This window comes from Zea mays, chromosome 8 (genome assembly GCF_902167145.1).
Source record: "Zea mays cultivar B73 chromosome 8, Zm-B73-REFERENCE-NAM-5.0, whole genome shotgun sequence".
Lineage (NCBI taxonomy): Eukaryota > Viridiplantae > Streptophyta > Magnoliopsida > Poales > Poaceae > Zea > Zea mays.
Window position 1 is genome coordinate 69260341 of NC_050103.1, and position 24711 is coordinate 69285051.

At 45.2% G+C, this 24711-nt stretch overlaps 1 protein-coding gene and 2 long non-coding RNA genes across 4 annotated transcripts; 2 read left to right on the plus strand and 1 right to left on the minus strand.

The window, feature by feature from the left end:
- The first annotated feature begins 12872 nt into the window (after positions 1–12872).
- Positions 12873–13825, plus strand: LOC103635322 (uncharacterized). 2 transcript variants are annotated; one of them, XR_002264207.1, is made up of 5 exons: positions 12873–13009; positions 13105–13217; positions 13304–13370; positions 13432–13574; positions 13660–13825. It is a non-coding gene; the product is annotated as an uncharacterized lncRNA (long non-coding RNA). The 2 variants fall into 2 exon arrangements; XR_002264206.3 differs by having other exon boundaries at positions 13432–13825.
- Positions 13826–13923: 98 nt separating this feature from the next.
- Positions 13924–14394, plus strand: LOC109941561 (uncharacterized). The gene is made up of 2 exons (XR_002264219.1): positions 13924–14047; positions 14129–14394. It is a non-coding gene; the product is annotated as an uncharacterized lncRNA (long non-coding RNA).
- A 4715-nt stretch (positions 14395–19109) lies between these two features.
- LOC103635321 (mucin-19) lies at positions 19110–20895 on the minus strand. The gene has a single exon (XM_008657804.3). The coding sequence runs from the start codon at positions 20423–20425 to the stop codon at positions 19361–19363; it is 1065 nt and encodes a 354-aa protein (XP_008656026.1). The 5' UTR covers positions 20426–20895; the 3' UTR covers positions 19110–19360.
- Between the last annotated feature and the right edge of the window lie 3816 nt (positions 20896–24711).

Here is a 24711-nt window from a genome sequence, read left to right on the forward strand (position 1 = left end):
ACCCTTCACTGCATTTCGACAGACACTCCTCCCCATCTCCACACGTTCCGTGTCCATTGCTTGCTCCACTGTACATCGAGGGAGAAAGAGAAACGCAGGGGCCTGGCTGCTGGTTTATCTCCTTGGATTCTCAAAAGGGACCTCCCCCCCATTTGCGATCGCTTTTTGCCGCCCTCCAGTCCGGCTTTTAGCGTAAAGGTGAAAGGCCCTGACCCTGACACTGTTTATTGTCAATCCGCCAAACGACTCCACTGCAGGAGCAGTTTACTTCCCTGTCCGTATGTCTGTCTGTCTGTCTGCCTATCTCTCTTTCTATCTCTTAACCTGCCCTGGTCAGCCTGGAAACCAGATATCTGTAGAAAGCTACACATTGTTGTTCCTGATCTTGTTCACAAGGAAATCAACGGGAGAGAGTAGCATGCGGTAGAGCGCGACCAGGATAACTTATTAAGGCTCATCAGAACAAGATAACTTATTAGATGACTTGGTCTTGATATTTCATTATGTATCCCGTTAAATAGACTTTCTCCAGCTCATAGGACTCTTGACCATGGGCAACTCTATTTATCTAGATCATACGACTTTTCACCTTGGGTAACTGATGGTTGTTCATGCCTGCTGTTCGCTGCTAATTGGCGCCACACTCCGTCTCTGTGCATAGGCATATATGTTAACCATGATATTGTTCACTAAAGAAAGAAGGATAACTAATGAAACATACAAATGGTATGTCACTGGCACTAATAGTTTCATATATGCCTATGCATTTTTTACAGACTTTGTGTGAGAATATTATTCTCACTTTCTTTGCTTTCTGTTTTTACTCATATATATGCAAACTGGAGTGGAATATTTGATGCACACCTCTTTCGCCTCAGATTTAAAAATCCCAATTTCTGCAGCATGGGGTGCGAGAGCGGGGAAGGGAGCGACGGTGGTGCATGGTGAATAAGCAGGTGAGAGCTGAGAGACGATAGAGATGAGCAAACTAGCAGGAACAAGAATGAACAAAGAACTTAATGATTGTGAATTCAATCAGAGAAAAAATTTCTTTTTATGGCCATTGTTCCTTTGGAACAACATGCATGTCTCATTACACTTATTTTTCTATTCTTTTTCAGGTATCTTACTCTAGAATGCTTTGACCTCAGCAAAACATAATTTATTTCATCTAAGGTAATTATATCAAGCAATTGTTCTACCTGTTAATGGGCTAACTGATGAAAATATATATGGCTAGAGTGTTGGTCAGACATTGGTGCTGGACCAACACAAAGGTGATAATCCTTTTTAATATAGATTTGTGTATGCGTGTTTTGGATCCGAATCCTGGAATGAGAAGATGAGCTGGTCCGCGTGGGCCGTGTCGCCGAACTTGGTGACGCGGCGGACGAAGAGCACCAGGAGGCCCGAGAGGAGGTGACTATCATCGAATAGGCCATAGTTCCGGTAGAGCTACCGCTTAAACAAATTTCTGTGAAATTTTTATACTCCCTGATCCACGACATGCATTTCAAAAAAATTCACAATTATGGTGAAATCCCTATGTTTCAAAGACCGCTGAAACTAAAATCAGGAGTGTGCCAACTGCACGTGTCATGTGAATTTCTCAATGTTTCAGTCAGTGATATGCTTAATCACAATTCCTGCTGTTATAGACAATAGGTCTTCCAGAAAAATGATTATTAATGGGATACTATCACAAGACATTGCATTAAAGGAGTTGGGTGAGTATTGTATACCTGTTATTATTCAGATTTGTGCTGTAATATAGAGATTTAATGAACGTACATTGTTAGTGTTTGCAGTTAGCATATTTGTGGGGGCATTGTCTGGAATTTAGCTATAGTTTCTCCAGAATTGTGCCACATAAAATGGTGGGCTAGGATTTTGATTGTGTCCTAGATGACTGAGTATACACTTGTTCACATGAAACCTTAAAAAATATATTTTCCCCACAATGGACGATCCGAATTTCATTGCCCAAACACAATGGAATTACAGTATATGAGTACTACTGGTGTCATCTGCTATCTTCATTGCCAAATTCATAATGCACAATGAGCTCATTTAGGAATTGGTCCTGGTGTCCTGTCTTTTTATATTTATTTTGACGATTGTTGGGCTAGGTCTCAAGAATGGGCCAAGGTTGGGGGACATGTTGTTGACACTTTTAGTAAGGAAGAAGTAGAATGCTCTTATTGACTCTTTTTTCTTTATTTTAAAATGTTAGACTTCAAAAAATTGCCCCCTTTGTGTTTTATGATCTTATCTGATGATCATTGCATATGCTTTTTTACTTGACTAGCATTTTATATGGATTAACTTATATCTTAACATTTTATTGTAGCTCCTTCATTTCTAGACAGGAGGAGGGGTTGTTTTCCTATGTCTTGATCATTTGAAGATTTTTCTATCATCCTAATGGAGGTAAAAGTATGTTGTTTTCCTGGATATTGTTTTTTTGTTATTAGTTAAGCAAATTGTTAGCATTTGATTCTCTAGGGATTTGTTTGTTGTGTCCCCCACTAAGTAAAACATATGATGTCACACATTGGCGTCTGTTGGGGTTGTGCTTCGGTGCGCCGAAGGTCTCACACGAAGAAACAGCTTCGGCTGAAGTCGTCTCCAAGAGATGGCCGAAGGTCCCTTTTCATGGAGCTTCGGCGTTTTAAACCGACATAGAGATAGAATGACCTTTTTATACATGTAGGTCTGAGTCAATGCTGTAAACTTTCGCAAGGGACATAATTGTAATTTGTCACAGGCTGCGACCTGTGCCTATAAATAGATGAACAGTACCTCTGTACTGTTCACGTGAACCTGTCATTTGCTTTTGCATCACGCTTGTACTTCTGCCTTCCGCAGGACCGAAGGTACATTTGTAAACCAAAGTCATTTATATTCATTAATACAAGTATAGATAATTCTATGACAATATTTAAATGTTTATCCTATGATTTATGTGAATGCTTCATTCTTCGTTGTCATGTTTACGAAGGTATGTCCTTCGTATCCTTCGTCCGAGATGCTTTATATCCCGAAGGGATATATCGTTATGGAGGACGAAGGACCTTAACACTTAACATTTTTTGTGTTGCCTTGTTCTTAATTCGAAGCATTTGAGAACAAGTCCCCAACATTGGCGCCCACCTCCGGTCAACTCACTTCCACCTTTCCGAGCTGATGGCTTCGTTCAACACTCAAGCTGGAGCTGCTTCGGCTTCGAAGCTGGTGCTCCCGATAACAGGCGGTTCTTGCTCAGAGCCAGCCAACAAAAAGCAGAAGAAGGAGGCTCAGAGAAGGGTGCAGCATGTTGGAGTGCAGGGACCCTTTATTAAGTCAAAATGGTCTCACATTCCAATTACCTTCTCTCAGGAAGATCTTCAGCTCAAGGACTATCCTCACAATGATGCTATGGTCATTTCTTGTGTGATCAAAGGGTTTCTGGTTCACAATGTCCTAGTTGACACAGGCAGTGCAGCTGACATTATATTTGCCAAAGCCTTCAGACAGATGCAGGAGCCTGAAGACAAGATTCATGATGCTACGCACCCTCTTTGTGGCTTCGGAGGGCGGCAGATTGTGGCACTCGGGAAGATTACCATGCCGGTAACCTTCGGATTTGTTAATAACACAAGGACTGAGCAAATTGTGTTTGATATCGTTGACATGGAATACCCCTACAACGCCATCATTGGTCGTGGTACCCTAAATGCTTTTGAAGCAATTCTTCACCCAGCTTATCTCTGCATGAAGATACCTTCGGACCAAGGGCCTATTGCTATTCACGGGAGTCAGGAAGCTGCCAGAAGGGCCGAAGGAAGCTGGACTGATTCCAAGGCAATTCATAATATAGATGGAGTTGAAGCTTGTGAACAGTACAAGTTCAGGAGGGAAAAAGCAGCTTCGGCTGATCAGCCGAAGCCCATGCTGCTGTGTGAGGATATAGCAGAGCAGAAGGTGTTATTGGGCTCGCAATTATCTGAAGATCAAGAGAAAACCTTGATAAGGTTTCTATTCAACAATAAAGATGTTTTTGCATGGTCAGCCAATGATCTTTGTGGAGTGAATCGGGATGTTATTGAACATTCGCTCAATGTTGACCCATCCTTCAGACCCCGCAAGCAGAGGCTTCGGAAAATGTCTGATGACAAGGCCGAAGGGGCTCGCAACGAAGTAAAAAGACTCCTAAGTGCAGGAGTTATCAGAGAAGTCAAGTATCCAGAATGGCTAGCTAACACTGTTATGGTGAAGAAGGCCAATGGAAAGTGGAGAATGTGTATTGATTTCACAGATCTCAACAAGGCTTGTCCGAAAGATGAGTTCCCGCTGCCAAGGATAGACTCTTTAGTTGATGCAGCAGCTTCTTCGGAACTCATGAGTCTCCTGGATTGTTACTCAGGCTATCATCAAATTTGGATGAAAAAGGAGGATGAGCCGAAGACTAGTTTCATAACCCCAAGTGGTACATATTGCTATCTTCGGATGCCTGAGGGGCTTAAGAATGCTGGAGGGAGTTTCAGCAGGATGACTGCGAAGGTTCTCCAATCTCAGATAGGCAGAAATGTGTTGACCTATGTTGATGATATTATTATAAAAAGCACGAAGCAAGAAGACCATATTGCTGATCTGCAGGAGACCTTCGCCAGCTTCAGACAAGCTGGTCTGAAGCTGAATCCAGAAAAATGTGTCTTCGGAGTGAAGAAGGGTAAGTTCCTTGGATGCTTGGTTTCAACAAAGGGAATTGAAGCTAACCCAAATAAAATCGAAGCTATACTTCGAATGGAGCCACCAACCACAAGAAAGGGGGCCCAAAGATTGACAGGAAGACTGGCTTCTCTTAACAGATTTATATCCAGATCAGCGGAAAGAAATCTACCCTTCTTCGAGGTGCTAAAATCAGCTGAAGTCTTTCAATGGGGCACAGCTCAACAAAAAGCTTTCGAAGAACTCAAGCAATACCTGATAGATCTAACAACATTAACTCCACCAATGCCAGGGGCTCCTCTGTTGTTGTATGTGGCAGCTTCGCACTCAGCAGTAAGTGCGGCACTTGTGCAGGAGAAGTTTGATGGACAAATCAAGAAGCAGGTCCCAGTATATTTTGTATCTGAGGTCCTTAGTGTCTCAAAGAAAAATTATACAGAACTGGAGAAGGTGTTGTATGCCGTTCTAATGGCATCCAGGAAGCTTCGGCATTATTTTCAGGCATATAATATTATTGTTCCTTCTTCGCAGCCGTTGAAAGATATCATGAGAAATAAAGAAGCTACTGGCCGAATTGGAAAATGGGCTGCGGAGCTTAATGAATTTTACATTGATTATGTGCACAGATCCTTGATCCAGTCTCAAGCATTGGCAGATTTTATTGCCGACTGGACGCCAGGGGCTCAGGGCGAAGAAGCGAATAAAGATGCCGAAGCTTGGACAGTGTTTTGTGATGGCTCCTGGGGAACCTTTGGAGCAGGAGCAGCTGCTGTTTTGGTTTCGCCGTCCAAGGTTAAAACTTGCTATGCAGCAAGACTGGATTTCAGCTGCACAAATAATATTGCTGAGTACGAAGCCTTGCTCCTGGGTCTTCGGAAACTAAAGGCGATGGGGATCAGGAGGGCGATCCTTAAAACTGACTCTCAGATTGTTTCGGGTCATATTGACAAAAGTTGCAAGGCTAAAGACCCGAAGCTTGAAAAATACCTAGACACAGTCCGAAGGATCGAAGCTTCCTTCGAAGGATTTTCTGTTAAGAATATCCCTCGAGGGCAAAATGAACATGCTGATTTGTTAGCCAGGTCTGCAGCACAGGGGCTGCCGTTACCTTCGGATGTATTCTTCGAAACAATAAAGGCACCTTCAGTAGAGTTACTTGAAAGAGCAGTTCTTACTATTTCTCCTGTATACAGTGAAGATTGGAGAACTGAAATAATTTCTTACCTTCAGGGCAACTTCCTATCAGATGACGAAGCTTATAATAAAAGAATAGAGGCAAGAGCTCGCCCGTATATCATTATAGAAGGGGAGTTATACAAGCATGGAGTTTGTGCCCCGCTGCTCAAGTGCTTGTCTAGAGCCGAAGGTATAGAGTTGATGAAGGAGATACATGCAGGCCTTTGTGGATCCCACATCGGATCCAGGCCGTTACTTGGAAAAGTGTTCCGTCAAGGATTTTATTGGCCGAAGGCAGCTTCGGATGCAGCTGAGTTAGTTCAAAAGTGCGAAGGTTGTCAGAAATGTGCAAGAGATCAAAAACAACCTTCGTCTTTGACACAGCTAATACAACCCATCTGGCCATTGCAAAGGTGGGGCCTCGATTTGCTGGGCCCATTACCACCGGCTCAAGGCAATCTGAAATATGTTGTAGTTGCTGTGGAATATTTTTCCAAGTGGATTGAGGCGAAGCCATTAGCTACAATAACTTCGGCCACTGTCCAAAAATTTTTCTGGCAGAATATTGTCTGTCGCTTCGGAGTGCCGAAGGCTATAACTGTAGATAATGGAACACAATTCGACTCCGAAGAATTCAGAAATTTTTGTGATCAAATTGGCACGAAGATTCACTTTGCGTCAGTCAGGCACCCGGAGTCGAATGGGCTTGTTGAAAGGGCCAACGGCATCATAATGACAGGAATAATGAAGCTAATCTTCAATCAACCAAGGGGAAAGTGGCCAGATCAGCTTACCAAAGTGGTATGGAGCCATAACACAACAGCATCAAGATCTACAGGCTTTACCCCATTTAAGTTGTTATTTGGTGACGAAGCAATAACCCCGGAAGAGGCCAAAGCTGGATCAATAAGAGTGGTAGCTTCGGCAGAATCAGGTCCCGAAGATACTTGTCTCGTGGAAAAAGATGCCTTAGAAGGGATCAGGCTCCAGGCCGTGGAGAATATCAATAAGTACCAGGCTGAAACAGTTAAATGGCGAGATAGAAAGGTCCGGCTAAAAAATATTGAGCCAGGACACTTGGTGCTTCGGAGAGTGGCCAATCCGGATACAGTGGGCAAATTGCAACTGAAATGGGAAGGGCCTTTCTTAGTAGCATCTTCGTCAAGGCCTGGTTCGTACAGACTGAAGGACATGGATGGCAATGAAATTCCAAGATCTTGGAATGCGGATGAGCTTCGGCGGTTTTATGTATAACTCGATGTAATTTTGACTTTTCTTTTCTTTTTCATGGCACCCTTTTCCTTTCTAAAGGGGGAGAAAGGTTTTTAATGGGGCCATCACATGTAATTTTTCTTTTTAGTTTTATAAGAGCAAAATCCCCCAAAGATGTACATGTAAAAGCTGAGAGCGCACCATCGAGTGCCGAAACTAAAAAAGGACGAAGAAGCTCCAAAGACGTCCCTAAGGGGATGCAGAGCTCACAGCGAAAAGTCAACGCTGATTCCGCCGAAAGTAAAAGGCGAAGAAGCTCCAAAGTCGTTCCTAAGGGAATGCAAAGCTTATACCGTCTAAGTAAAGGACGAAGAAGCTCCAAAGACGTCCCTAGGGGGATGCAGAGCTTACAGCGAAAAGTCAACGCTGATACTGCCTAAGTAAAAGGCAAAGATGCTCCAAAGTCGTTCCTAAGGGAATGCAGAGCTGACGTGTGTTTGCTCCTAAGAAAATGATGGATGAGTGTGGCTTCGGACAAACGCTTCGGACATTCATTTGCACATTGCATCATGGCATTTGCATGCATAAGCATTCATTCATAGCATTTGTGTTCTTAAATGGTTGCTTCGGCACAGAGAAAAAAGTTTCGGATAAATGGTTTGTTATGTAAAAGAAAGGTTTCGAAGAAGTGGTTTTTATGAATCGTTGTATATAAGAGTAGTAGTCTTTTATGTCTTGCTATGTAAAAGCTTCGGCAGAAAGAAGAAGTAGTCTTTTATGTCTTGCTATGTAAAAGCTTCGGCAGAAAGAAGAAGTAGTCTTTTATGTCTTGCTATGTAAAAGCTTCGGCAGAAAGAAGAAGTAGTCTTTTATGTCTTGCTATGTAAAAGCTTCGGCAGAAAGAAGAAGTAGTTTTTTATGTTTTGCTATGTGAAGAAAAGCTTTGGCAAAAAGAGGAAGCGACCGTTTAGGCTTCGTTGTGTACGAAAAGAAGGGAAGGTGTTTTTTCGCCTTCGGCTCAAAATACTGATTTCGTCCACATCAAAGCGACTCAATCGAAGGGTAAGGATATATTACAAGGTATGTACAAAGTTCCTTGAGAACAGTTCAATTGTATTTACAAAACTTGTTACAAAAGTATCCTGAGTTTTTTCCTATAGTACATTTCTACTGATCTTCATTAAGCTTCAGCTTCGGCAACAGTTTCGGCGACATAACTTAGGCATCATCTTCACCTTTGTCATCCTACATAAATCAAGGAATCGTGAGTAAAAATCAAGTGCAAAGAAAAAGGTAAGTACGAAGTATTATCTCTTACTGGTTCAAGATGGCTTCGTGCTTCATCTCCAGCCTTCTCCCGCCCGCCTTTTGTCCATATCATTTTTATAAATCTGTTGGAGATACTTCGGGCAAGGTCAGGCATATCATCCAGGATTGATGGAGATAAGGCGAAGTTGGGCCTGTTAACAACTTTTCCATGTTCACAGCCAGCCTTCATGAAGGCTGCAGCAGTCCCTCGAGAAGCTACCCAGGCACAGAAATCACCATGCCCAGCTATGACTTCGTCGAGCTCGTCAATTTCCCCCTCAATGTGTTCGAAGGTTTGTGGTAGGTCTTCAGCTGAGGGGGTAAATTTTTCGCTGCTAGCTCCAACCGAATGAAAAATCTTTCTTAGTCGCTGAATGCACTTGTTGCTAAATTCTAGGCATTTTTCTTGAAGATTTGTCAGTAATTTTCTCAAATCCGAATTTTGCTGAGCTTCGGCTTCAAGTTTTGCATTAAGATCTTGTTTTTCTTGTTCGAACTGCTCAGACTGGCGGAGAAGCTTCGTGTTCAGTTCTAATATTTTTGCTTCAGCTTCCGCCAGTAAACCTTCGGCTGCCTGGAGTTCGAAGTTCTTTTTCTCAAAAGCATCTGATTGTTCCTTTATTTTGTTTTCCAAATTTTCAATTATAACTTCATGCCTTTTATCTTCAAGATCCTGCTGCATTTGCAAGGCCTTGCTCAATAGCATACTCTACACAAACACAACCTTCATCAGACGTGTTTTTGTTAGGAGCAATAAAAGTTAGGGGACAAGGCATTTACCTTGAAGTTGGAGTAAAACAAACTACCAACGACATGCTGTCGTCGGTAGCGGCTGATATCTGCTTCTAGCTTCGGAAATCCAATACTCTTGGACAGAGTACTAATAACTCTGGCCCCTGTTTGGTCCCGAATACACTTTAACTTCTCATCATCAACACCTCCGAAGAGGAGTGCCCCAGGTTTGTATCCGCAGGATTGGGCATACTCTTTAAGCTCTTCTATTTCAGCTTTTGTTAGATGTTCTCCAACTAAGTTTTGAAACGCGAAGGTTTCGTTTTTTGAAGCTTCGTCAGCAATTTCTTTTCCTTTCTTTGACACTACGGTCACAGTTTCTCCGACAGCAGTAGCAGCTTCTTCTGCAGCCATGTCTAGCAGCATTTGGTCAATATGTTCAATTGTGCTCTCTAAATTAAAATCTTCAGCTGAAGTAACTTCGGCGGCTGCGGCCTCCGAAGGTGCAATTTCAATATCTGCTCCCTCTGCAGCCGCTCGTGTTTTTTGGGCCGAAGCTCTTGGCGGCGTTTTGTCAATTACCTCTGTCACGGTAATGATTCTTTGTTTCTTTGCCTTGATTGTTTTCCTTGATTTCTCGGGCTCCTTGTCCTTCTGAAAAAACTTTGTCAGTTGAGGACCTAGTGGACTTAGCTTCGCAGGTAAGGATTCAGTCATTACCTTCAGAATTTCCCCAACAACAGCAGCAGAAGGCGATGCGGGGGTTTCTTCTGCTTCGGACATTTGTTGCTTCGGAGAAGAAGTTTTCTTTTTCTTTTGAATTTTCTTCTTTATTGGCTCTCTTTCACCTTCATCTAAGGCTTCAGTTACTCTTTTCCTTTTTTGGCCCTTGGCACCTTTGTTCAGATCTTCGTAGTCTGGATATTCGAAGCCCAGGGCGTCCAATACTCGATTCAGCCTTCGTTTTGGACGGCTGCCAAAGGCCGCAGTCATCAATTGATCTTCTTTCTTGGAATAGTTACCAAGTATTTCGTTGCACATCACTTCAATCGTATCTAGCCACTCTTGGCAAGGAGTTTTAAAGAATTTCTTAAATTTGAAGTAGTAAGGCAAGCGTACAAGTTCACCCTTTTTCTTTTCCCCCTCCAGCTTCGGCATTTCCCACTCTTTTACACTAGGGAAAACTTTGAAAGCCAAGAATTCCTGGACCAGGTCCCTTGTACTGATATTTTCTGCAATTATTTTGAATTCATACATTGCTTTTTGAGTTGCACCCTCTGGTAACATGTGGCATTGGGGGCGGGTTTCTCCGAAGGTCAGTTCCAGTGGGCTTTGCACAAGCTTCTCTTTATCATCATCAACCTTAACATAGAACCATTCCGATTTCCACCCTGCTGCCCATTTGCTTCGGTAGCTAATCACAGGACACTTTGTAGTTTTCCGATAAGCAAAATTATAGCAACCAAAGTTGTCATGTAATCCATCCTTTCTAGCCTTTGTCTGGTAGTGCAGTTCATGAACTCGGCAAAAGCTGTCCGCAAACGGTTCCACCGCCTGGCTTCGGAGTGCCCAAATATAAACACTAAGCCTAACGATAGCGTTAGGGGTTAGCTGGTGAAAATAGATTCCAAAATTATTCAATATCTCTGCAATAATCCCATGAAGGGGGAATCTCAACCCAGCCTTTAAGAAGCTTTTAAAAATAACAATTTCATCTTTCTCCGGCTTTGGGGTAGTCTCTTCTCCTCCGAAGCGTAGTAGCTTCTTTTGATTTTCAGTAAAATAGCCTGACTTTACCATCTTGGACAAGTCAGCCTTCGAAACAGTAGATTTCCCGAAGTCCAAATGGCTGGGTTTGCTTGGTGTGGCAAGGTGATAATCATCTTCGGAGTCTGTTTCCTCAGCTTCTTCTCCTTCTGCTTCAGCGATTGCTTGTTCTGCATCATCAATAGGAATCTTTTCCGAAATCACCAGCCCGGACCGTTGCATGGCTTCGGAGATAGGGACGGTCTCCGAAGCTTCAGTTTCCTCCCCCTCGCGTTCAATCCTAGCAGTAGAACGGATTCTGGCCATTTAACTATGAACTTGTGAAACTTTAATACTTTTTTCTCCGAAGCAGGTTTCAAGATGGAGCTTCGTTCAATTCTGACAAACAAGCTTCGGCGATGGTTAAAAATTTTGGCAGCAAAACAGTGCAAATAGCAATGAATGCTGTGGTAACTTCACAACTACTTGTCAGTTTATATAGTGCTGCAGGTAAGAAGGCGAAGCGGCGGAATTGTTACACCAGGCGCGCAGTAACTTGTACCCGCTGCGCAGTGGGCCGCAAGGATCAAACAGTAACTCTGCAAGGTGGGACCGACACGCGCTCGGAAGTCGGATCGTTTCTCCGCAACGAGCTCAGGGAAGGTGTTTTTTGGACCTTCGGCTTCCCGAAGCTGAAGAGGCTTTTTTCACGGGTCAAGCTCGTTACGAAGAACGATCTAGCACCGCGAAAGGGGCTACTGTTGGGGTTGTGCTTCGGTGCGCCGAAGGTCTCACACGAAGAAACAGCTTCGGCTGAAGTCGTCTCCAAGAGATGGCCGAAGGTCCCTTTTCATGGAGCTTCGGCGTTTTAAACCGACATAGAGATAGAATGACCTTTTTATACATGTAGGTCTGAGTCAATGCTGTAAACTTTCGCAAGGGACATAATTGTAATTTGTCACAGGCTGCGACCTGTGCCTATAAATAGATGAACAGTACCTCTGTACTGTTCACGTGAACCTGTCATTTGCTTTTGCATCACGCTTGTACTTCTGCCTTCCGCAGGACCGAAGGTACATTTGTAAACCAAAGTCATTTATATTCATTAATACAAGTATAGATAATTCTATGACAATATTTAAATGTTTATCCTATGATTTATGTGAATGCTTCATTCTTCGTTGTCATGTTTACGAAGGTATGTCCTTCGTATCCTTCGTCCGAGATGCTTTATATCCCGAAGGGATATATCGTTATGGAGGACGAAGGACCTTAACACTTAACATTTTTTGTGTTGCCTTGTTCTTAATTCGAAGCATTTGAGAACAAGTCCCCAACAGCGTCTTTAGTGAAATGGATTTTTTAACTGACCTCCACATATAAGACAAATTTATATCCTAATCTAGGACCCCCTGTGAATATGTTCAGGGGCATTTCTTGCCGATGTGCTTCAATGCATTTGACGAGGAAGCTGACCTCGATGTTCTTGACCATCCAGTTCTGAATTTGTTCTATTACCTGGTATGTATGAAGTTTGCAAAGCACGAAATTAAGTCTCCTGCTCTAGTGTGGCAACTTCGAATTAATACTTACTATAACTCTGATGTTCCACTGTTCTTACCATCTTTTCAGCAGCTTGTGGAGATTCTCCCTTCATCTCTTGTCCTGTACATTCTAAGGAGGATTCCTGCAAAGCTACGGCTATCCCAGTATCACCCCGTCAGCAGCAGCTAGAGACGAGGCATTACCATCTGCTGAGCCAAAAATGGTGACTGCTGTCAAGCTATGAAAAATCAACTGCAACGCCCTCTATATAATATTTGTATTGGTAGCCTCTCTGCAAAATATATATAGCCTCTTTTCTTTTCTTTTCTTCCCATTTATATTTCGATGTTCTTGTTGCCCCCTTTTTTTATGTTACATACTTGCGATGCAGCTCTGGAGCCCTTCTTCAGCGCAGCTGCTACTCAGTTTATCCTTGGATAACATTTCCTGGTTTTACAACCCAGGAATATATAACCACTTATATCTTACACAGTCTTGATTTAATTTGCAGATTCACTGAGCACATTAAATTTACCAGAGCAAAGTACAAACCCTATATCTGTTTCTGCTGATGGTGAGGGTAAGCATGAATTTTCATGATGGCCAGTGAATACCCAATATTCTGTGGTAGAGAAAAATGGGTTCCCTTACAGGTCGATATAATGAAAATTTTAGGGGGAAATGTATCTGAGAAGCAGGTCTCCCCTGACAAGCAAATCCGAGCTGCCCTTCTGAGAAGCCGCTTTGCTGATACGATCCTTAAGGCTCGTGAAAAGGCCCTTGATCAGGTGTGTCTGTGAAAATGATTCCTAGAGAGTGTTGTTGTCTGCGTTTTGTGTTATTCACTGTAAGCTCACCTGGTTGTTAATATTAGACTACAAAGAAGGACCCCGAGAAGCTTCGACGCGAAAGGGAGGAACTTGAGAGGGTACAAAGAGAAGGTGAGATGCAATAGAATCATTTTTAGCTGACAACAGTCATGTGACAGAATTTCTGTTACAGAGAGAGCTCGGTTGCAAGCTGATGCTAAAGCTGCAGAGGACGTTCGCAAGAGGGCTGAAGCAGCAGCTGCTGATGAGGCTGCTGCTGAAGCTAAGCGACAAAGAGAACTTGAGAGAGAAGCAGCTCGCAAAGCTTTGCAAGAGGTAATATCTACTGTATGCTCTCCACATTCAACATCATATGCTCTGCTATTGCCATACTTGTAGTGTAAGCAATGTTGGCTTGCAGATGGAGAAAATTGTTGACATCAATGAAGGGAGCCATTTTTTGAAAGATCTTGAAATGCTCGGAAGTGTCACAGGTGAACAGATACCCAACTTGGTTGGTGAAACAAGTCCTGGGTTTCAAATGGGAAGCAACACACTAGAAAAGCTTGGGTTGTACGTGAAAAACGATGAGGATGGTGATTTCACAGATGAACCAGTGGCTGATGTTGAAGAGGGAGAAATAGCAAGGCAAGTGAGATGTACATGTAGTATTCGGATTGTCGGTGTTCAGTGTTTATCATCTTTGCTTATCGTGGCTTCTTTTTCTATTAGCAGATGAGAGACCCCTTGAATTGCTTGCTAAAGCATATGCTATCAACTCTTTTGACATAGATCCTCAGAACCCCTCTGTAAGCCCTTGTCTTCACCTGCTCAAGTGAACAATTTTTCTTATTTATATATAATGTTAATATTGTTATGGATTTGTGTAGGATGTTGTTTTCACGTTAGAATGGGAACCAATCGGTGTCCTACCTTGTGGCGAGAAGAAAGATAATTTTTACTACCAAGGTATCTCAATCAGAATTCTAGGCTCATTCATACATTCACTACAATGCCTTCGAACTCATGAACATTTATCTCTGGCTCTATTGTGGTGGGTTACATGAATAGAGTTTTTGCATGTTCTTCGTTTTATATGGTGACATACTTGTTACTATGTGACATTGTTTGATGAAACCCTTGCGGCATTGTATTATTTATTCTGTATGACTTTAACCCACACCTAACACATGTGACAACATGGTCTGTGAATAGATCAAACATGAGCTGTTAATCTAATCAAGGCTCTGTTAATTATGGTATCGACTGAGTGCTTTGTTACGGTTATTCTCTTGTGAGCGCCTGCAAGGCGCATTGTTCATACAGTCTGACGCCAACAATAATAACAGTAGAAATTTGAGTGAAAAAACTTGGTTCACATAGTTGATTAGTTCATTACTGGTGCAGCAGGGGTGCCAGGTGTTCAGAACTTTGGATCCGTTTTGAACCAAACCTTTTCATACGGTTGGCTTGTCCGTATGGTTGATTAGTTTGCTGGTGCCACATGTCTATAACATTTTATATCAATTCTGAGGTAACACGGTAAGGGAATATCTTAATGTTGCTTAGATTTTGCCTAGGCAGCTAGGGAAGCTATATAAACGGCGCTTTAGTTTGTTGTTACTGGCATGTTTTCATAACAATATTCCTTTTCCTCCTACCATTTTTTCCTTAATTACAAAAAACGATGCCCGGTTCCTTATTCATTTCTGCTGTTACAGCTTCCGAATGGGTCAAGGGCAAGCAAGTGGAGGAAGTAGTAGCCATCAAGAACACGTAAGTTTCGAATCGACCTGGATATGGTCGTCCCATTCCATATTTCTTGGGGTTGTTGTACTGATACGTCTATCTACACGCCTTTCCATTGTCTTTTTTTGCAGCGAGATTGTGAAGCACCTGTCTCTTCCACCAGTGAAGCTCCACTGCAGCATGCTCGCTGAGGACGCGATCAAGGCCGCCGTGAAGGATTACGAGGCAAAGAAAGGGAAGAAGATGGCCAAGGCAGAGGAGCAGGACACCCCATGCCCGTAAGAGCGACAGGTAGTAACCTGAAGCGAGCAGAGAGTACTGTATGTAGTATGTAACGGGTAACGAGCGAGGTACTCGTGTGTGCCTAAAGAAGCATGTATGTAATGTAAAGCTAGGTAACAACGATGTTTGGGTTTTCATAGAATAAGCAACCTTGCCGCGCTCAGTGTTTTTTTTCCTGCTCTGCACATAAATAAGGTCTGCCCGTTGCTCTTTATCTGCTTAGTCGGAGCATGCATGCTTAGATTGATCAAGCAATGCTGTTGAGATTAATCCCCGGTTTTGCTGTGCTTTGGCTTATTGCAAGGAGCCGGAATACACACCTAGGCGTCTGACTTCCTGGCGCGCGAGTCTAGCTCGCTTTTGTTAGCCAGCCTCCAACCCGCACCCGCCTCACTCCCACATGCGCGAGCGCGAGCCATTTGCGTGTCGGGAGCCTTGTCACCATCCAAACACTCGTACTACGCTGCATGGTGAGACCAGGGGCAGGGACCTTTAGGGCTTGTTCGGTTATTCCCAATACACATGGATTGGATGGGATTGGAAAAAATTAAGAAGTTTGACTTGTTTGGGATTAAAACCCATCCAATCCCACTCAATCCACATGGATTGAGAGCTAACCGAATAAGGCCTTACACGGAACCGGGACTCGGTTCAAGGCTTGGCCTCCGTCTAGCTCGCTTTACACCGTGTCTGGAATTTGAATATGAAAATGAGAATGGGTAAGCTTCTTACCGGAGGATATGCTTTCACTTGGACAGCTGACAGATATATGGATACTCTTCCCAAATTTGCCTTCCGTTTGCAATCCACAAGGAGGATATGTTCGGATTGAGAGTACGTGATATAGCAGCGTACATCAAAGCTCAGCCAAAAGAGATGGACCCTTTTTCCTGCGCATGCTTATATTAAAATCCAGAGCCTGTGAGTATTACAACAACTACCACACCACGGTCCTCTCCCTGGTAGAAGGACAAGGTCGGCTTTTATTTTCAAAATGGATAGTTCTATAGAACGATGTTTTATTCAACCATACTAGGTAGGTGCCCGTGCGATGCCACGAAACATAAATTGCGAACCTCCAATGAATTTCATTTGAGACAAGCGATGCCCAAGAAAATGGGGTAAACTGACACAGCTATCACTTGTATTACTTGCCCTATGCGCGGAAGAATCTGACACAGCTATCACCCATGAAGATTTCCGATTAACTTGTAGAAGCGGACTTCATTTGAGACAAGACAACAATACCAGCGTTGAGCTTGCCACTCGGCCATGGCACACACGAGAACACGGGATAATCAAGTAAGAACTGAACATAATGCACTAATACAAAAGGCTGGCTTGCGTTCGCTTCCTTGCTTCACAGGAAGCATAGCTGATATACAAATCGAGATTTATGTTCCGTGGCATCGCACGGGCACCTAACTAGTTATCTCATAAGCTGATCAAGGGGTGCTAAAAGTAGCTAAATGTGGGTCAGGGAACCCCATTTTCCACTCATACCCTCCAACATCATTCTCTCTCTCCGCATTAGGGGCATATATGTCTTTTTATTCCAATGTGCTAAACTTTATTAGAGTAGTCCAAACACCACAAGGAGCTAAACTTTAGCACTTCAATTTATACATTTAGCACTTCAATTTATATGGCTAAAGTTTAGCGGGAAGCTAAAATTTATCCTGTGAGATTGAAACAGGGCCTTAATAAACTATTCTCGATTTTTGTTAAATTATTTCAGGATTGGTGAGCATTTATATATGTATCATCGAATGAATAATAAATCAGTTTGGCTTTTATTATTATTTTAAAAGGCTTCGTAGAGATCTGCAGCATCCGATGCTCGCGCGCTAGCTGAACTCCTTAAAGGAGACCGCACCTAACTCTGGAAGGCAAGCTAGCTAGGTTGATTTCCATGTATACTTAATTGATTGGGCCGTTTTCTGAGCAATAATGTGGGTTAGAAAAACAGCAGCACGCTGTGCATGCTTGATGCTCCTCTCCTCCATTGTTTAGCTGCATGTGTAGCAGCTTTCCGAGACGCATTGCGGCTCGTTTTGTTGAATACAATACAATTGCTTTCAACTCCAAGCAGAAGCAGAGAGAGCGAGCACGAGCAACACTCAACTGTTGTCCGTCTCCCTTGAAAACTGATAACACACTTGCTTGTTAAGTACAACCGTAATAAGATACTACACTTAAAAACTGACGTAAGCCTATTTAAATTTATTACTATTTTTACAAAAATAAAATCAAACATATTACTATTAATACTCAAGTGTTACCATTTAAGTTATATTTCGTGAACCAAATGACACTTAGTACTTTGTCGATCACATAGTGAGTGCATGTGGACACAGGATTAGCCATACACCTTTCTCGCTCACAAACACCACACATGATTAATGACTCGTTGTCACGCTAATCACCCTATATATACTTATATATTTTATAGAACCTGTTTGGCAGGGCTTCAACTCTGGCTTTTCTATGGAAAAAAGCCAGAGTCCCACCGAACACTATTTTTTAAAATGGCTTATTGCGAAGACACCTAAAAAAGCCAAAGCCATTTTAGTATCACACAGAAGAAGCCACAAAATAGTAGCTTCACCGGTTTTGGCTCTAGCTCTAGCACTTTAATTCAGGGAAATGACTCTGGCTTTAGAATAAACCGTTTTTGCCAAACAATTTGTGAAATGGTTTTAACTCTACTATAAAAGCTGTTTTTTAAGAAAAACTAGAGCTAGATCTGTTTTTTTTTTACAAACGAGAGCCCTACCAAAAGGGCAATTAATCGGTCAGTAGCCTTCGGCGTAATTGGTCATATGATTTTCTTTCTATTTCTAAAGAAGGGGATGATTGGAATAAACAAAAGAAGAATTGCAAGTTCATTCTCTGCTACTACGTACCGCGACGAGGATTTAAAAAAAAGTGTCACGGTTCTGACTTCTGATAGAGCCATGGAGTGAGTGAGGCAAATGTCCTGACGCAGTTGTCCAGTGGCTGTAGCGTTGAACAAACTGTGCAGTCATCATCAAGAGCTGTCAGCTGACAAGGGAAACAGAAGGAGTTTTAAATATAAAAAAATGGAAATAAACGAAAAGGCCACAGAAGAAGCCCAGGAGCCCATGAAAAGGCCCTTCCGACAAACAGCTTCGGGCTCGCGTCAATCTCCCGTTTCCGGCCCACGTCACGCTGCCCATCGATCCTCGTGGCGCAATAATTAACGAGGCGCGCGCGCGACAGGGTTTCGTGGCAGGGAAAGGACGCGTCGCCTGCCGCGACGCCATCGGGGAACTGGGGATGGCAGTACAGCAGTCAGCACAGCAGAGCAGGAGCACAGGAGGGGTGCCTCAGTGCCTGTAAAAGGGACGTGACGCCCACCACACTACAGCCCCGTCAACCCATTGCCAATCAGCCGGGTCGGTCGGTCATTCAGAGCCGGACAACCCAGAACGCGGAACTGAAGCTGAAAGTCAACTCTACGGCGAGGCGAGGCCTTTTCCTTTTTGCGTGAAAAAGCCGATACCAAAGCTAGGCAGATGGCGAAGGCATGGCAGACAGGACGGAGGATTGGTTGCGGCGGCAGCGGCAAAGTAGGCACCACTGTTGCCTTGCGCCCTCGCCTTGCCAGAACCGCTGCAAATACACTGCACGTGAAGGCGTTATTGTGAACCCGATCCAAAATAGTTGGTGTAGTGGATGGAGCATGGACATCGGATAGACTGGCAGGCAGCCAGAGCCCAGAGGATATGGATATGGGCAGGCCCGGATACCATTTTTTTTCCGTGAAAACCAGGCGCAGTAAACAAAGGGAACCAGCCGTATATGGAGCCAGGTGGAGGTCAGAGGGCAAGAGGGCAGACGCGCCGCGCGATAAATTTCCACGAGGAAGATAGTACAAATCACAGGCTACAAAAGGTGACCACCACAACATACCAATCAAATCAGCCCATCCACCGTTTGCAAAGCCAAAATACACTGCTCCCCGCCCGTCCTCACTCGGGCCCACGCTTCAGTAGCCTAGGTCCCACAGCAACTACCTAATCCATCGCACTGGTCACTGCGACCAGGGTCCCACGCCACGCTGAGGCTCACTGGTCGCCGACGCCGTCCCACGCGAGCCCGAGGCGGCCGGCCTGCTGCAGCGCGCGCAGCAGCTGCGCGCCCTTGCGCCGCCCACGCGCGCTGCACTCGCCCTGCATCGCCGCCACAACCGCCTTCACCACCTCCGGCGGCGGAGGCGGCGAGGACGAGGCCCCCCGATCATCCTCACCGCCAGCGCCGTAGATGGCGGCCAGGACGCCGATGGCGCACTCCCGGCCGCGGCCGGCCATGCCCTCCACCGCGCGCGCCAGCACCGGCGCGGCCAGGGCCTCCCTGCGCACCGCGGGGGCGCCGCCGGGGGCCGTGCACAGCAGCTCGAGCGCGGCCAGCGCCCGCTCGGCCGTGGCCCCCGCCGGCCCGGACGCCGCCACCGCCTCCACGGCAGCCGACGCCGCGCCGGCCTCCACCGCCGCCTCCCGGTTCCCCTCCTCCAGCAGCACGGCGAGCAGCGCCTTGGCGGCCAGCCGCGCCGGCGCCGTCAACGGCTCCCGCACCGCCGCGACCACCCCGGCCACCACCCCCGCCGGCACCGGCCTCGCCGCGGCCTCCATCTCCCGCTCCACCGCCCGCAGCGCCGCCACCACCTCCCCCGCCGCGAACTTCTCCTCCGCGCCCAGCAGCGCGTCCCCCCCGCTCGAGGACGCCGACGCCGGCGCCTGCGACTGCTGCGGGTGGTGCACCGGCAGCCTCCACTGCGTGAAGCTCTGCGACGCGGACGAGGACGACGAGGAGGAGGACGACGACGGCCCGACGTTCCGCTGCGCCCGCTGGTGGTGCGGCTGCCGCTGCGGAGGCGGTGGCGTGGACGACGCCGCCGCCGCAGCCTCCACCGTCACCGGCAACGCGGTCGACGCCTCGGCGCAGGGCGTGCCCGAGCCGCCGCCACCGCTCCCCGACACCACATTGTTGTTGGGCGTCGCCGTCGGGCTCAGCGCAGGGTGCGTGCAGGTGCTGAAGATGCCGCAGGAGAAGAGCGCACGCGGCGACGCCTTGAGCCTCGCCGCGCCTCCGCCCCCGGCCCCGGCTCCTCCTGTCTGCGCCGCGCGACTCATCTCAAGGTCGCCGCCACGCTGAGCTGATCCACCGACCCCGAGTGAATTGAATGCTCTGTGCCGCGGCTCTGATTGCCCGCGCGCGCAGCCGAGCGGATCCGCATGCGCAGTCAGCCACTCAAGCCCAGCTGCCGCCCTCCCTGTGGCTCGTTTAAGTAGGTAGCACAGCACGTGTACGGCGGCGGTGGCCTTTAACTGGCGCAGTAAAAAGAAGAACGCGGGAGCGACTGAGCGGCGAGCGACAGGAACAGTGCGACGAGCTTAAGCGGGAAACGTTTTACTGGGATCAAAAGGGAGGGGGACAAGCAAAGCGATGAGCAAGGCTGCCGCCGGGCTCAGGGTACCATATGGGGCAAGCATGCCCGTGGCATGTGCGGCACCGTCCTTGGGCAGCTGCCTGCGACTGCGATCGCTGCCTGCCTCATGAATCTTACAGCCAGATGGGGACGCCAGAGAGCAGAGGGAGTCGAGTCGAGTCGGAGTGGGTGGGTGGGTGGGTGCTCCTCTGTCCGGCGCCTCGTCCCGGACGCCCCCGCTGATAGCGATCCGTGCCTGCGCGGGTGTACGGCCGCACGATCCCGATCGCTCCGACCACCACTCATCCACCTCACATCCATCGCCCGCTGCATTATTGGTCTTGCACTGGGGTGATCGATCGGGTGCGGAGGAAGAAGAATCGTTTCGTTTGGTGGGAAGAACAGCATGTTAACAGCACGGAAGGGGATAGAAAGGAAGTAGAAGACAGCAACGTGGAGGAGGCGAAAGGAGTAGCGAGGAACACAAAGCTATTGTTCTCCTCTGATGGGGAATGGGAGGCATTTCTGATGGGGAAGAGGGGATAGAGGTTGAGCTAACACGTCAGAGGAAGATGAGCAGGCTCATGCAGCGCTTTACAGAACACTAGCGGGCGGTAAAATGGAAGCAACGTGACTAAGGTAGTGTTTGGTTACTAGGGACTAATTTTTAGTCCCTACATTTCATTACACTTTAGTTTATAAATTGCAAAATATGGAAACTATAACTCTATTTTAGTTTCCATATTTGACAATTTAGTGACTAAAGTGGAATAAATTGGAGGGACTAAAAATTAGTCTCTAAAACCAAACACCACATAAGTGTTGGGCGATTGCTTGGTTTTGATTTAATCCAAAAAATAAAGAATAACCATGACGACATGCTTAAACAAAAAAAACGAATCAGTATTATACAATATCTAAACATGCATAGGCACCATAACAATTACGATTAAGACCGACTTGCACTAACAAACTAAACAGTATGCTTAAGAAGAGATGGTTGTGTGTTTCTTTCTTGATGACGGTCCGGTAGACACTATCTGTTCTTGACGACGACGTGAAACACCCAAACAACAAGGAGAAAGAAAAAGCCATGATGACAGAGTTGACATGACTATTGGTAGACGAGACCATGCAGCAGCTGGTATTAATGCCCTCTACAAGCATGTGATAGCTGCAACTGCAACCGATACTGATGCTTGCGTCGGTATTGGTCCTGAAGCAGCCGGCCCTCGTTAGGGGTGAAAACGGGCAGGGTATTCGAAACGGGTATAGGATATGGGTACTGATTCGGGAATATTTTTTGGATACGGGTACGAGTATTTTTATATTCGGGACGGATACGTGTAATACCCGGATAGTATAGCTTCGGATTCGGGTCGGATACGGGTACCCGAAATTCGGGTACCGTTTTTTCTTTTTCTGTATAATAATATAGTTATAAAATCATAACTTTTACATATGAAATCGGATGAAGATAAAGTTTATATGAAAATTGTAGAGCTCGAAGAGATCTATAACTTTGTTGTACAACACATTTTTGTTTAAACATATTTTTAGGCCAAAATCTTTGAAATAATGTCTAAATTTATATCAAAATAATAGACTTTATCATTTTCTTGTGGGACTTAAGATTATCTCCATGTGGGAACTTAGGATTATCTTTTTATAAACTATTTATTAATATTGGTAACTTATTTCTAATTTACGGTCGAAGCTACAATATTTTTATGAATTTAATTGTATTTTGATGATTTTCTAAAATAAGAAATTAATAATACACCAAATAGCCTAAAAAATAATGAATTTTTACGGGGCCAACATATATCCACATATAGTTCTCAAAAACATTTGGATTATAAAATCCACAAGATGTTGGTGTTTATTCTATTCCACTCCCACTTATTGCGTGAGTTACACGTGAAATCATTTTATGTATCGAAGTTTCAACATAATTAATATTTCACTTATCATTTTTATGTGGCGACTTGATGTTTTATTTGAATAGAATGTTTATTTGTTTTGGTAAGCTTTTGTAATTTTGGGTCAAAACTAGTGTATTTATGAATTTTAATTATATTTTGATGATTTTATGTAGAAAGAAATTAATAATGTATAAATAGCCTCAGAAATCTATGAAATTATACGAAGGTACAACATATGGCCACATATAGTCATAAAAAATAATGGGGCCATAAAATCTACAGGATGTCAACGTTTCTTCTATTTTATTTCCACTTATTGCGTGAGTTACACGTGAAATCACTCTAAGTATCCAAGTTTCAATATAATCAATACTTCACTTTACCATTTTTATGTGGGAACTTGAGATTATCTTATATTAAATGTTTATTAGTATTAACTTACTTGCAATTTCGTGGCCGAACAAGAATATTTTATGATAACTAATTAATGTATTATTCGACAAGTATTTGATATCCGATCAAATAATATCTGTATCCGTCACTTATCCGTCCGGATAAATATCCGGTCTCTGTATCCGTATCCGTCCCGTTTCTAACTATCCGTATCTGATATCGGATCTGTTTTAAATACATTAGAGTAGAATATAGGATGAGCTATTATCCGTCTGTATCTGCCCGTTTTCACCCCTAGCCCTCATGTTCTGCCAGTCGTGCTCATCTTCTCGGACGGACGGATGTCCGAGTGTAGGAGGAACCGATGGAGACAAAAAAAAAAGGCATGGAGCAAGACACCGAACACACACGGGGACCATGCCTAGCCTAGGTGCTGCATGCCGATGGCATAGTTCGTGTAAAGGTCGCTCCCGCTTGTCACGGCACTAGCCTACTAGCCTGATCGAGTGTTCATTTAAGTAAGGGCACCACGCATCGCATGTATGCACGCGTGACATCCATAACTGCACGTCTATTCTGCTGTCCATATGCACCACGGACGCCCGGGGTGATGAGTACGTGCGCCCATGCTCTCCGTCTCGGTTAGAGGCGGGGTCAAAACGGAGCACGTACGGCCGGGACATATGAGTGATAATAAACTCTAAATTTTACGCTATAAAATTTAAGAATCAAATTATATTTTTATTTATTTTTTAACTGAAACTTATTTATGATCTTACCATTACCTCTTCTACCCGAACGTGGGGAGACGAGAGTACGGTGGTTGGTACGGACCCCGGTCCGATTAAATGAGCCGGAGGTTACTTACTTTGCATTTGAGAGCAGAATACCTTCGGAGTTAAGTGTAGAGAGCTTAGTACGTACCTGGAGCCCTCGTTTTGAGCCATTTCTTGATGAGTCACTGTTGGAACTTGCTCTCCCGAGCAAGTTGATCCAACGGGGGAGTGAGAGCAACGTAAACAAGGTTTGAATTCGAGATGGTAAAAGCTCTGTTAATCTGGCCTCTCAAGGGCACTGTGCGGGGGTATTTATAGGTGTCTGAATGCCCAGCGTCAAGGATTAAGGACGCATGTGCCCTCAGGTGCCTAGGTTCCCCCTGGAATATTCTCATTAAAGCAGTGTTACAGACTGTAATAACAGAAAAACCTTTACAAATTAGACCCGTACTGCGCAGTGATAGCGCGGGGCCCGTTATGACGGGCCGGATTGCACGTGGGCTCCAGTGTCGGGCGCCGCCGCGGGACGGGGCGACCTCGCCATAGGTCTTTGTCCTTCGGCGTGCCGGACGAAGAGCGAAGACTGCCGGTCGTCGTCTTCGTTGGCGCAGCGAGACTGGCGAAGGCATCGAGCGAAGGGTAGCGTCTTCGACTTCGGCCCAACATTTGCCCTCCAAGGGACCAGTTTGACCAAGTCATCTGGTGCCGAAGGCGTCGCTAGATGGTGGAGACGCTGCCCTCGCTCGAAGTGGTTCCGCGGGGGTTTTTGACATGACCGTTGATTGACGCTGTACTGTTGGATTGCGGGTTTCCCGAAGCGCCGCACCCTGTGTATAAAAGGGGGCGGGGGGCGGCGCGTTTTGAACCTTATCTTACCGCGCTCCGCGAAAACCCTA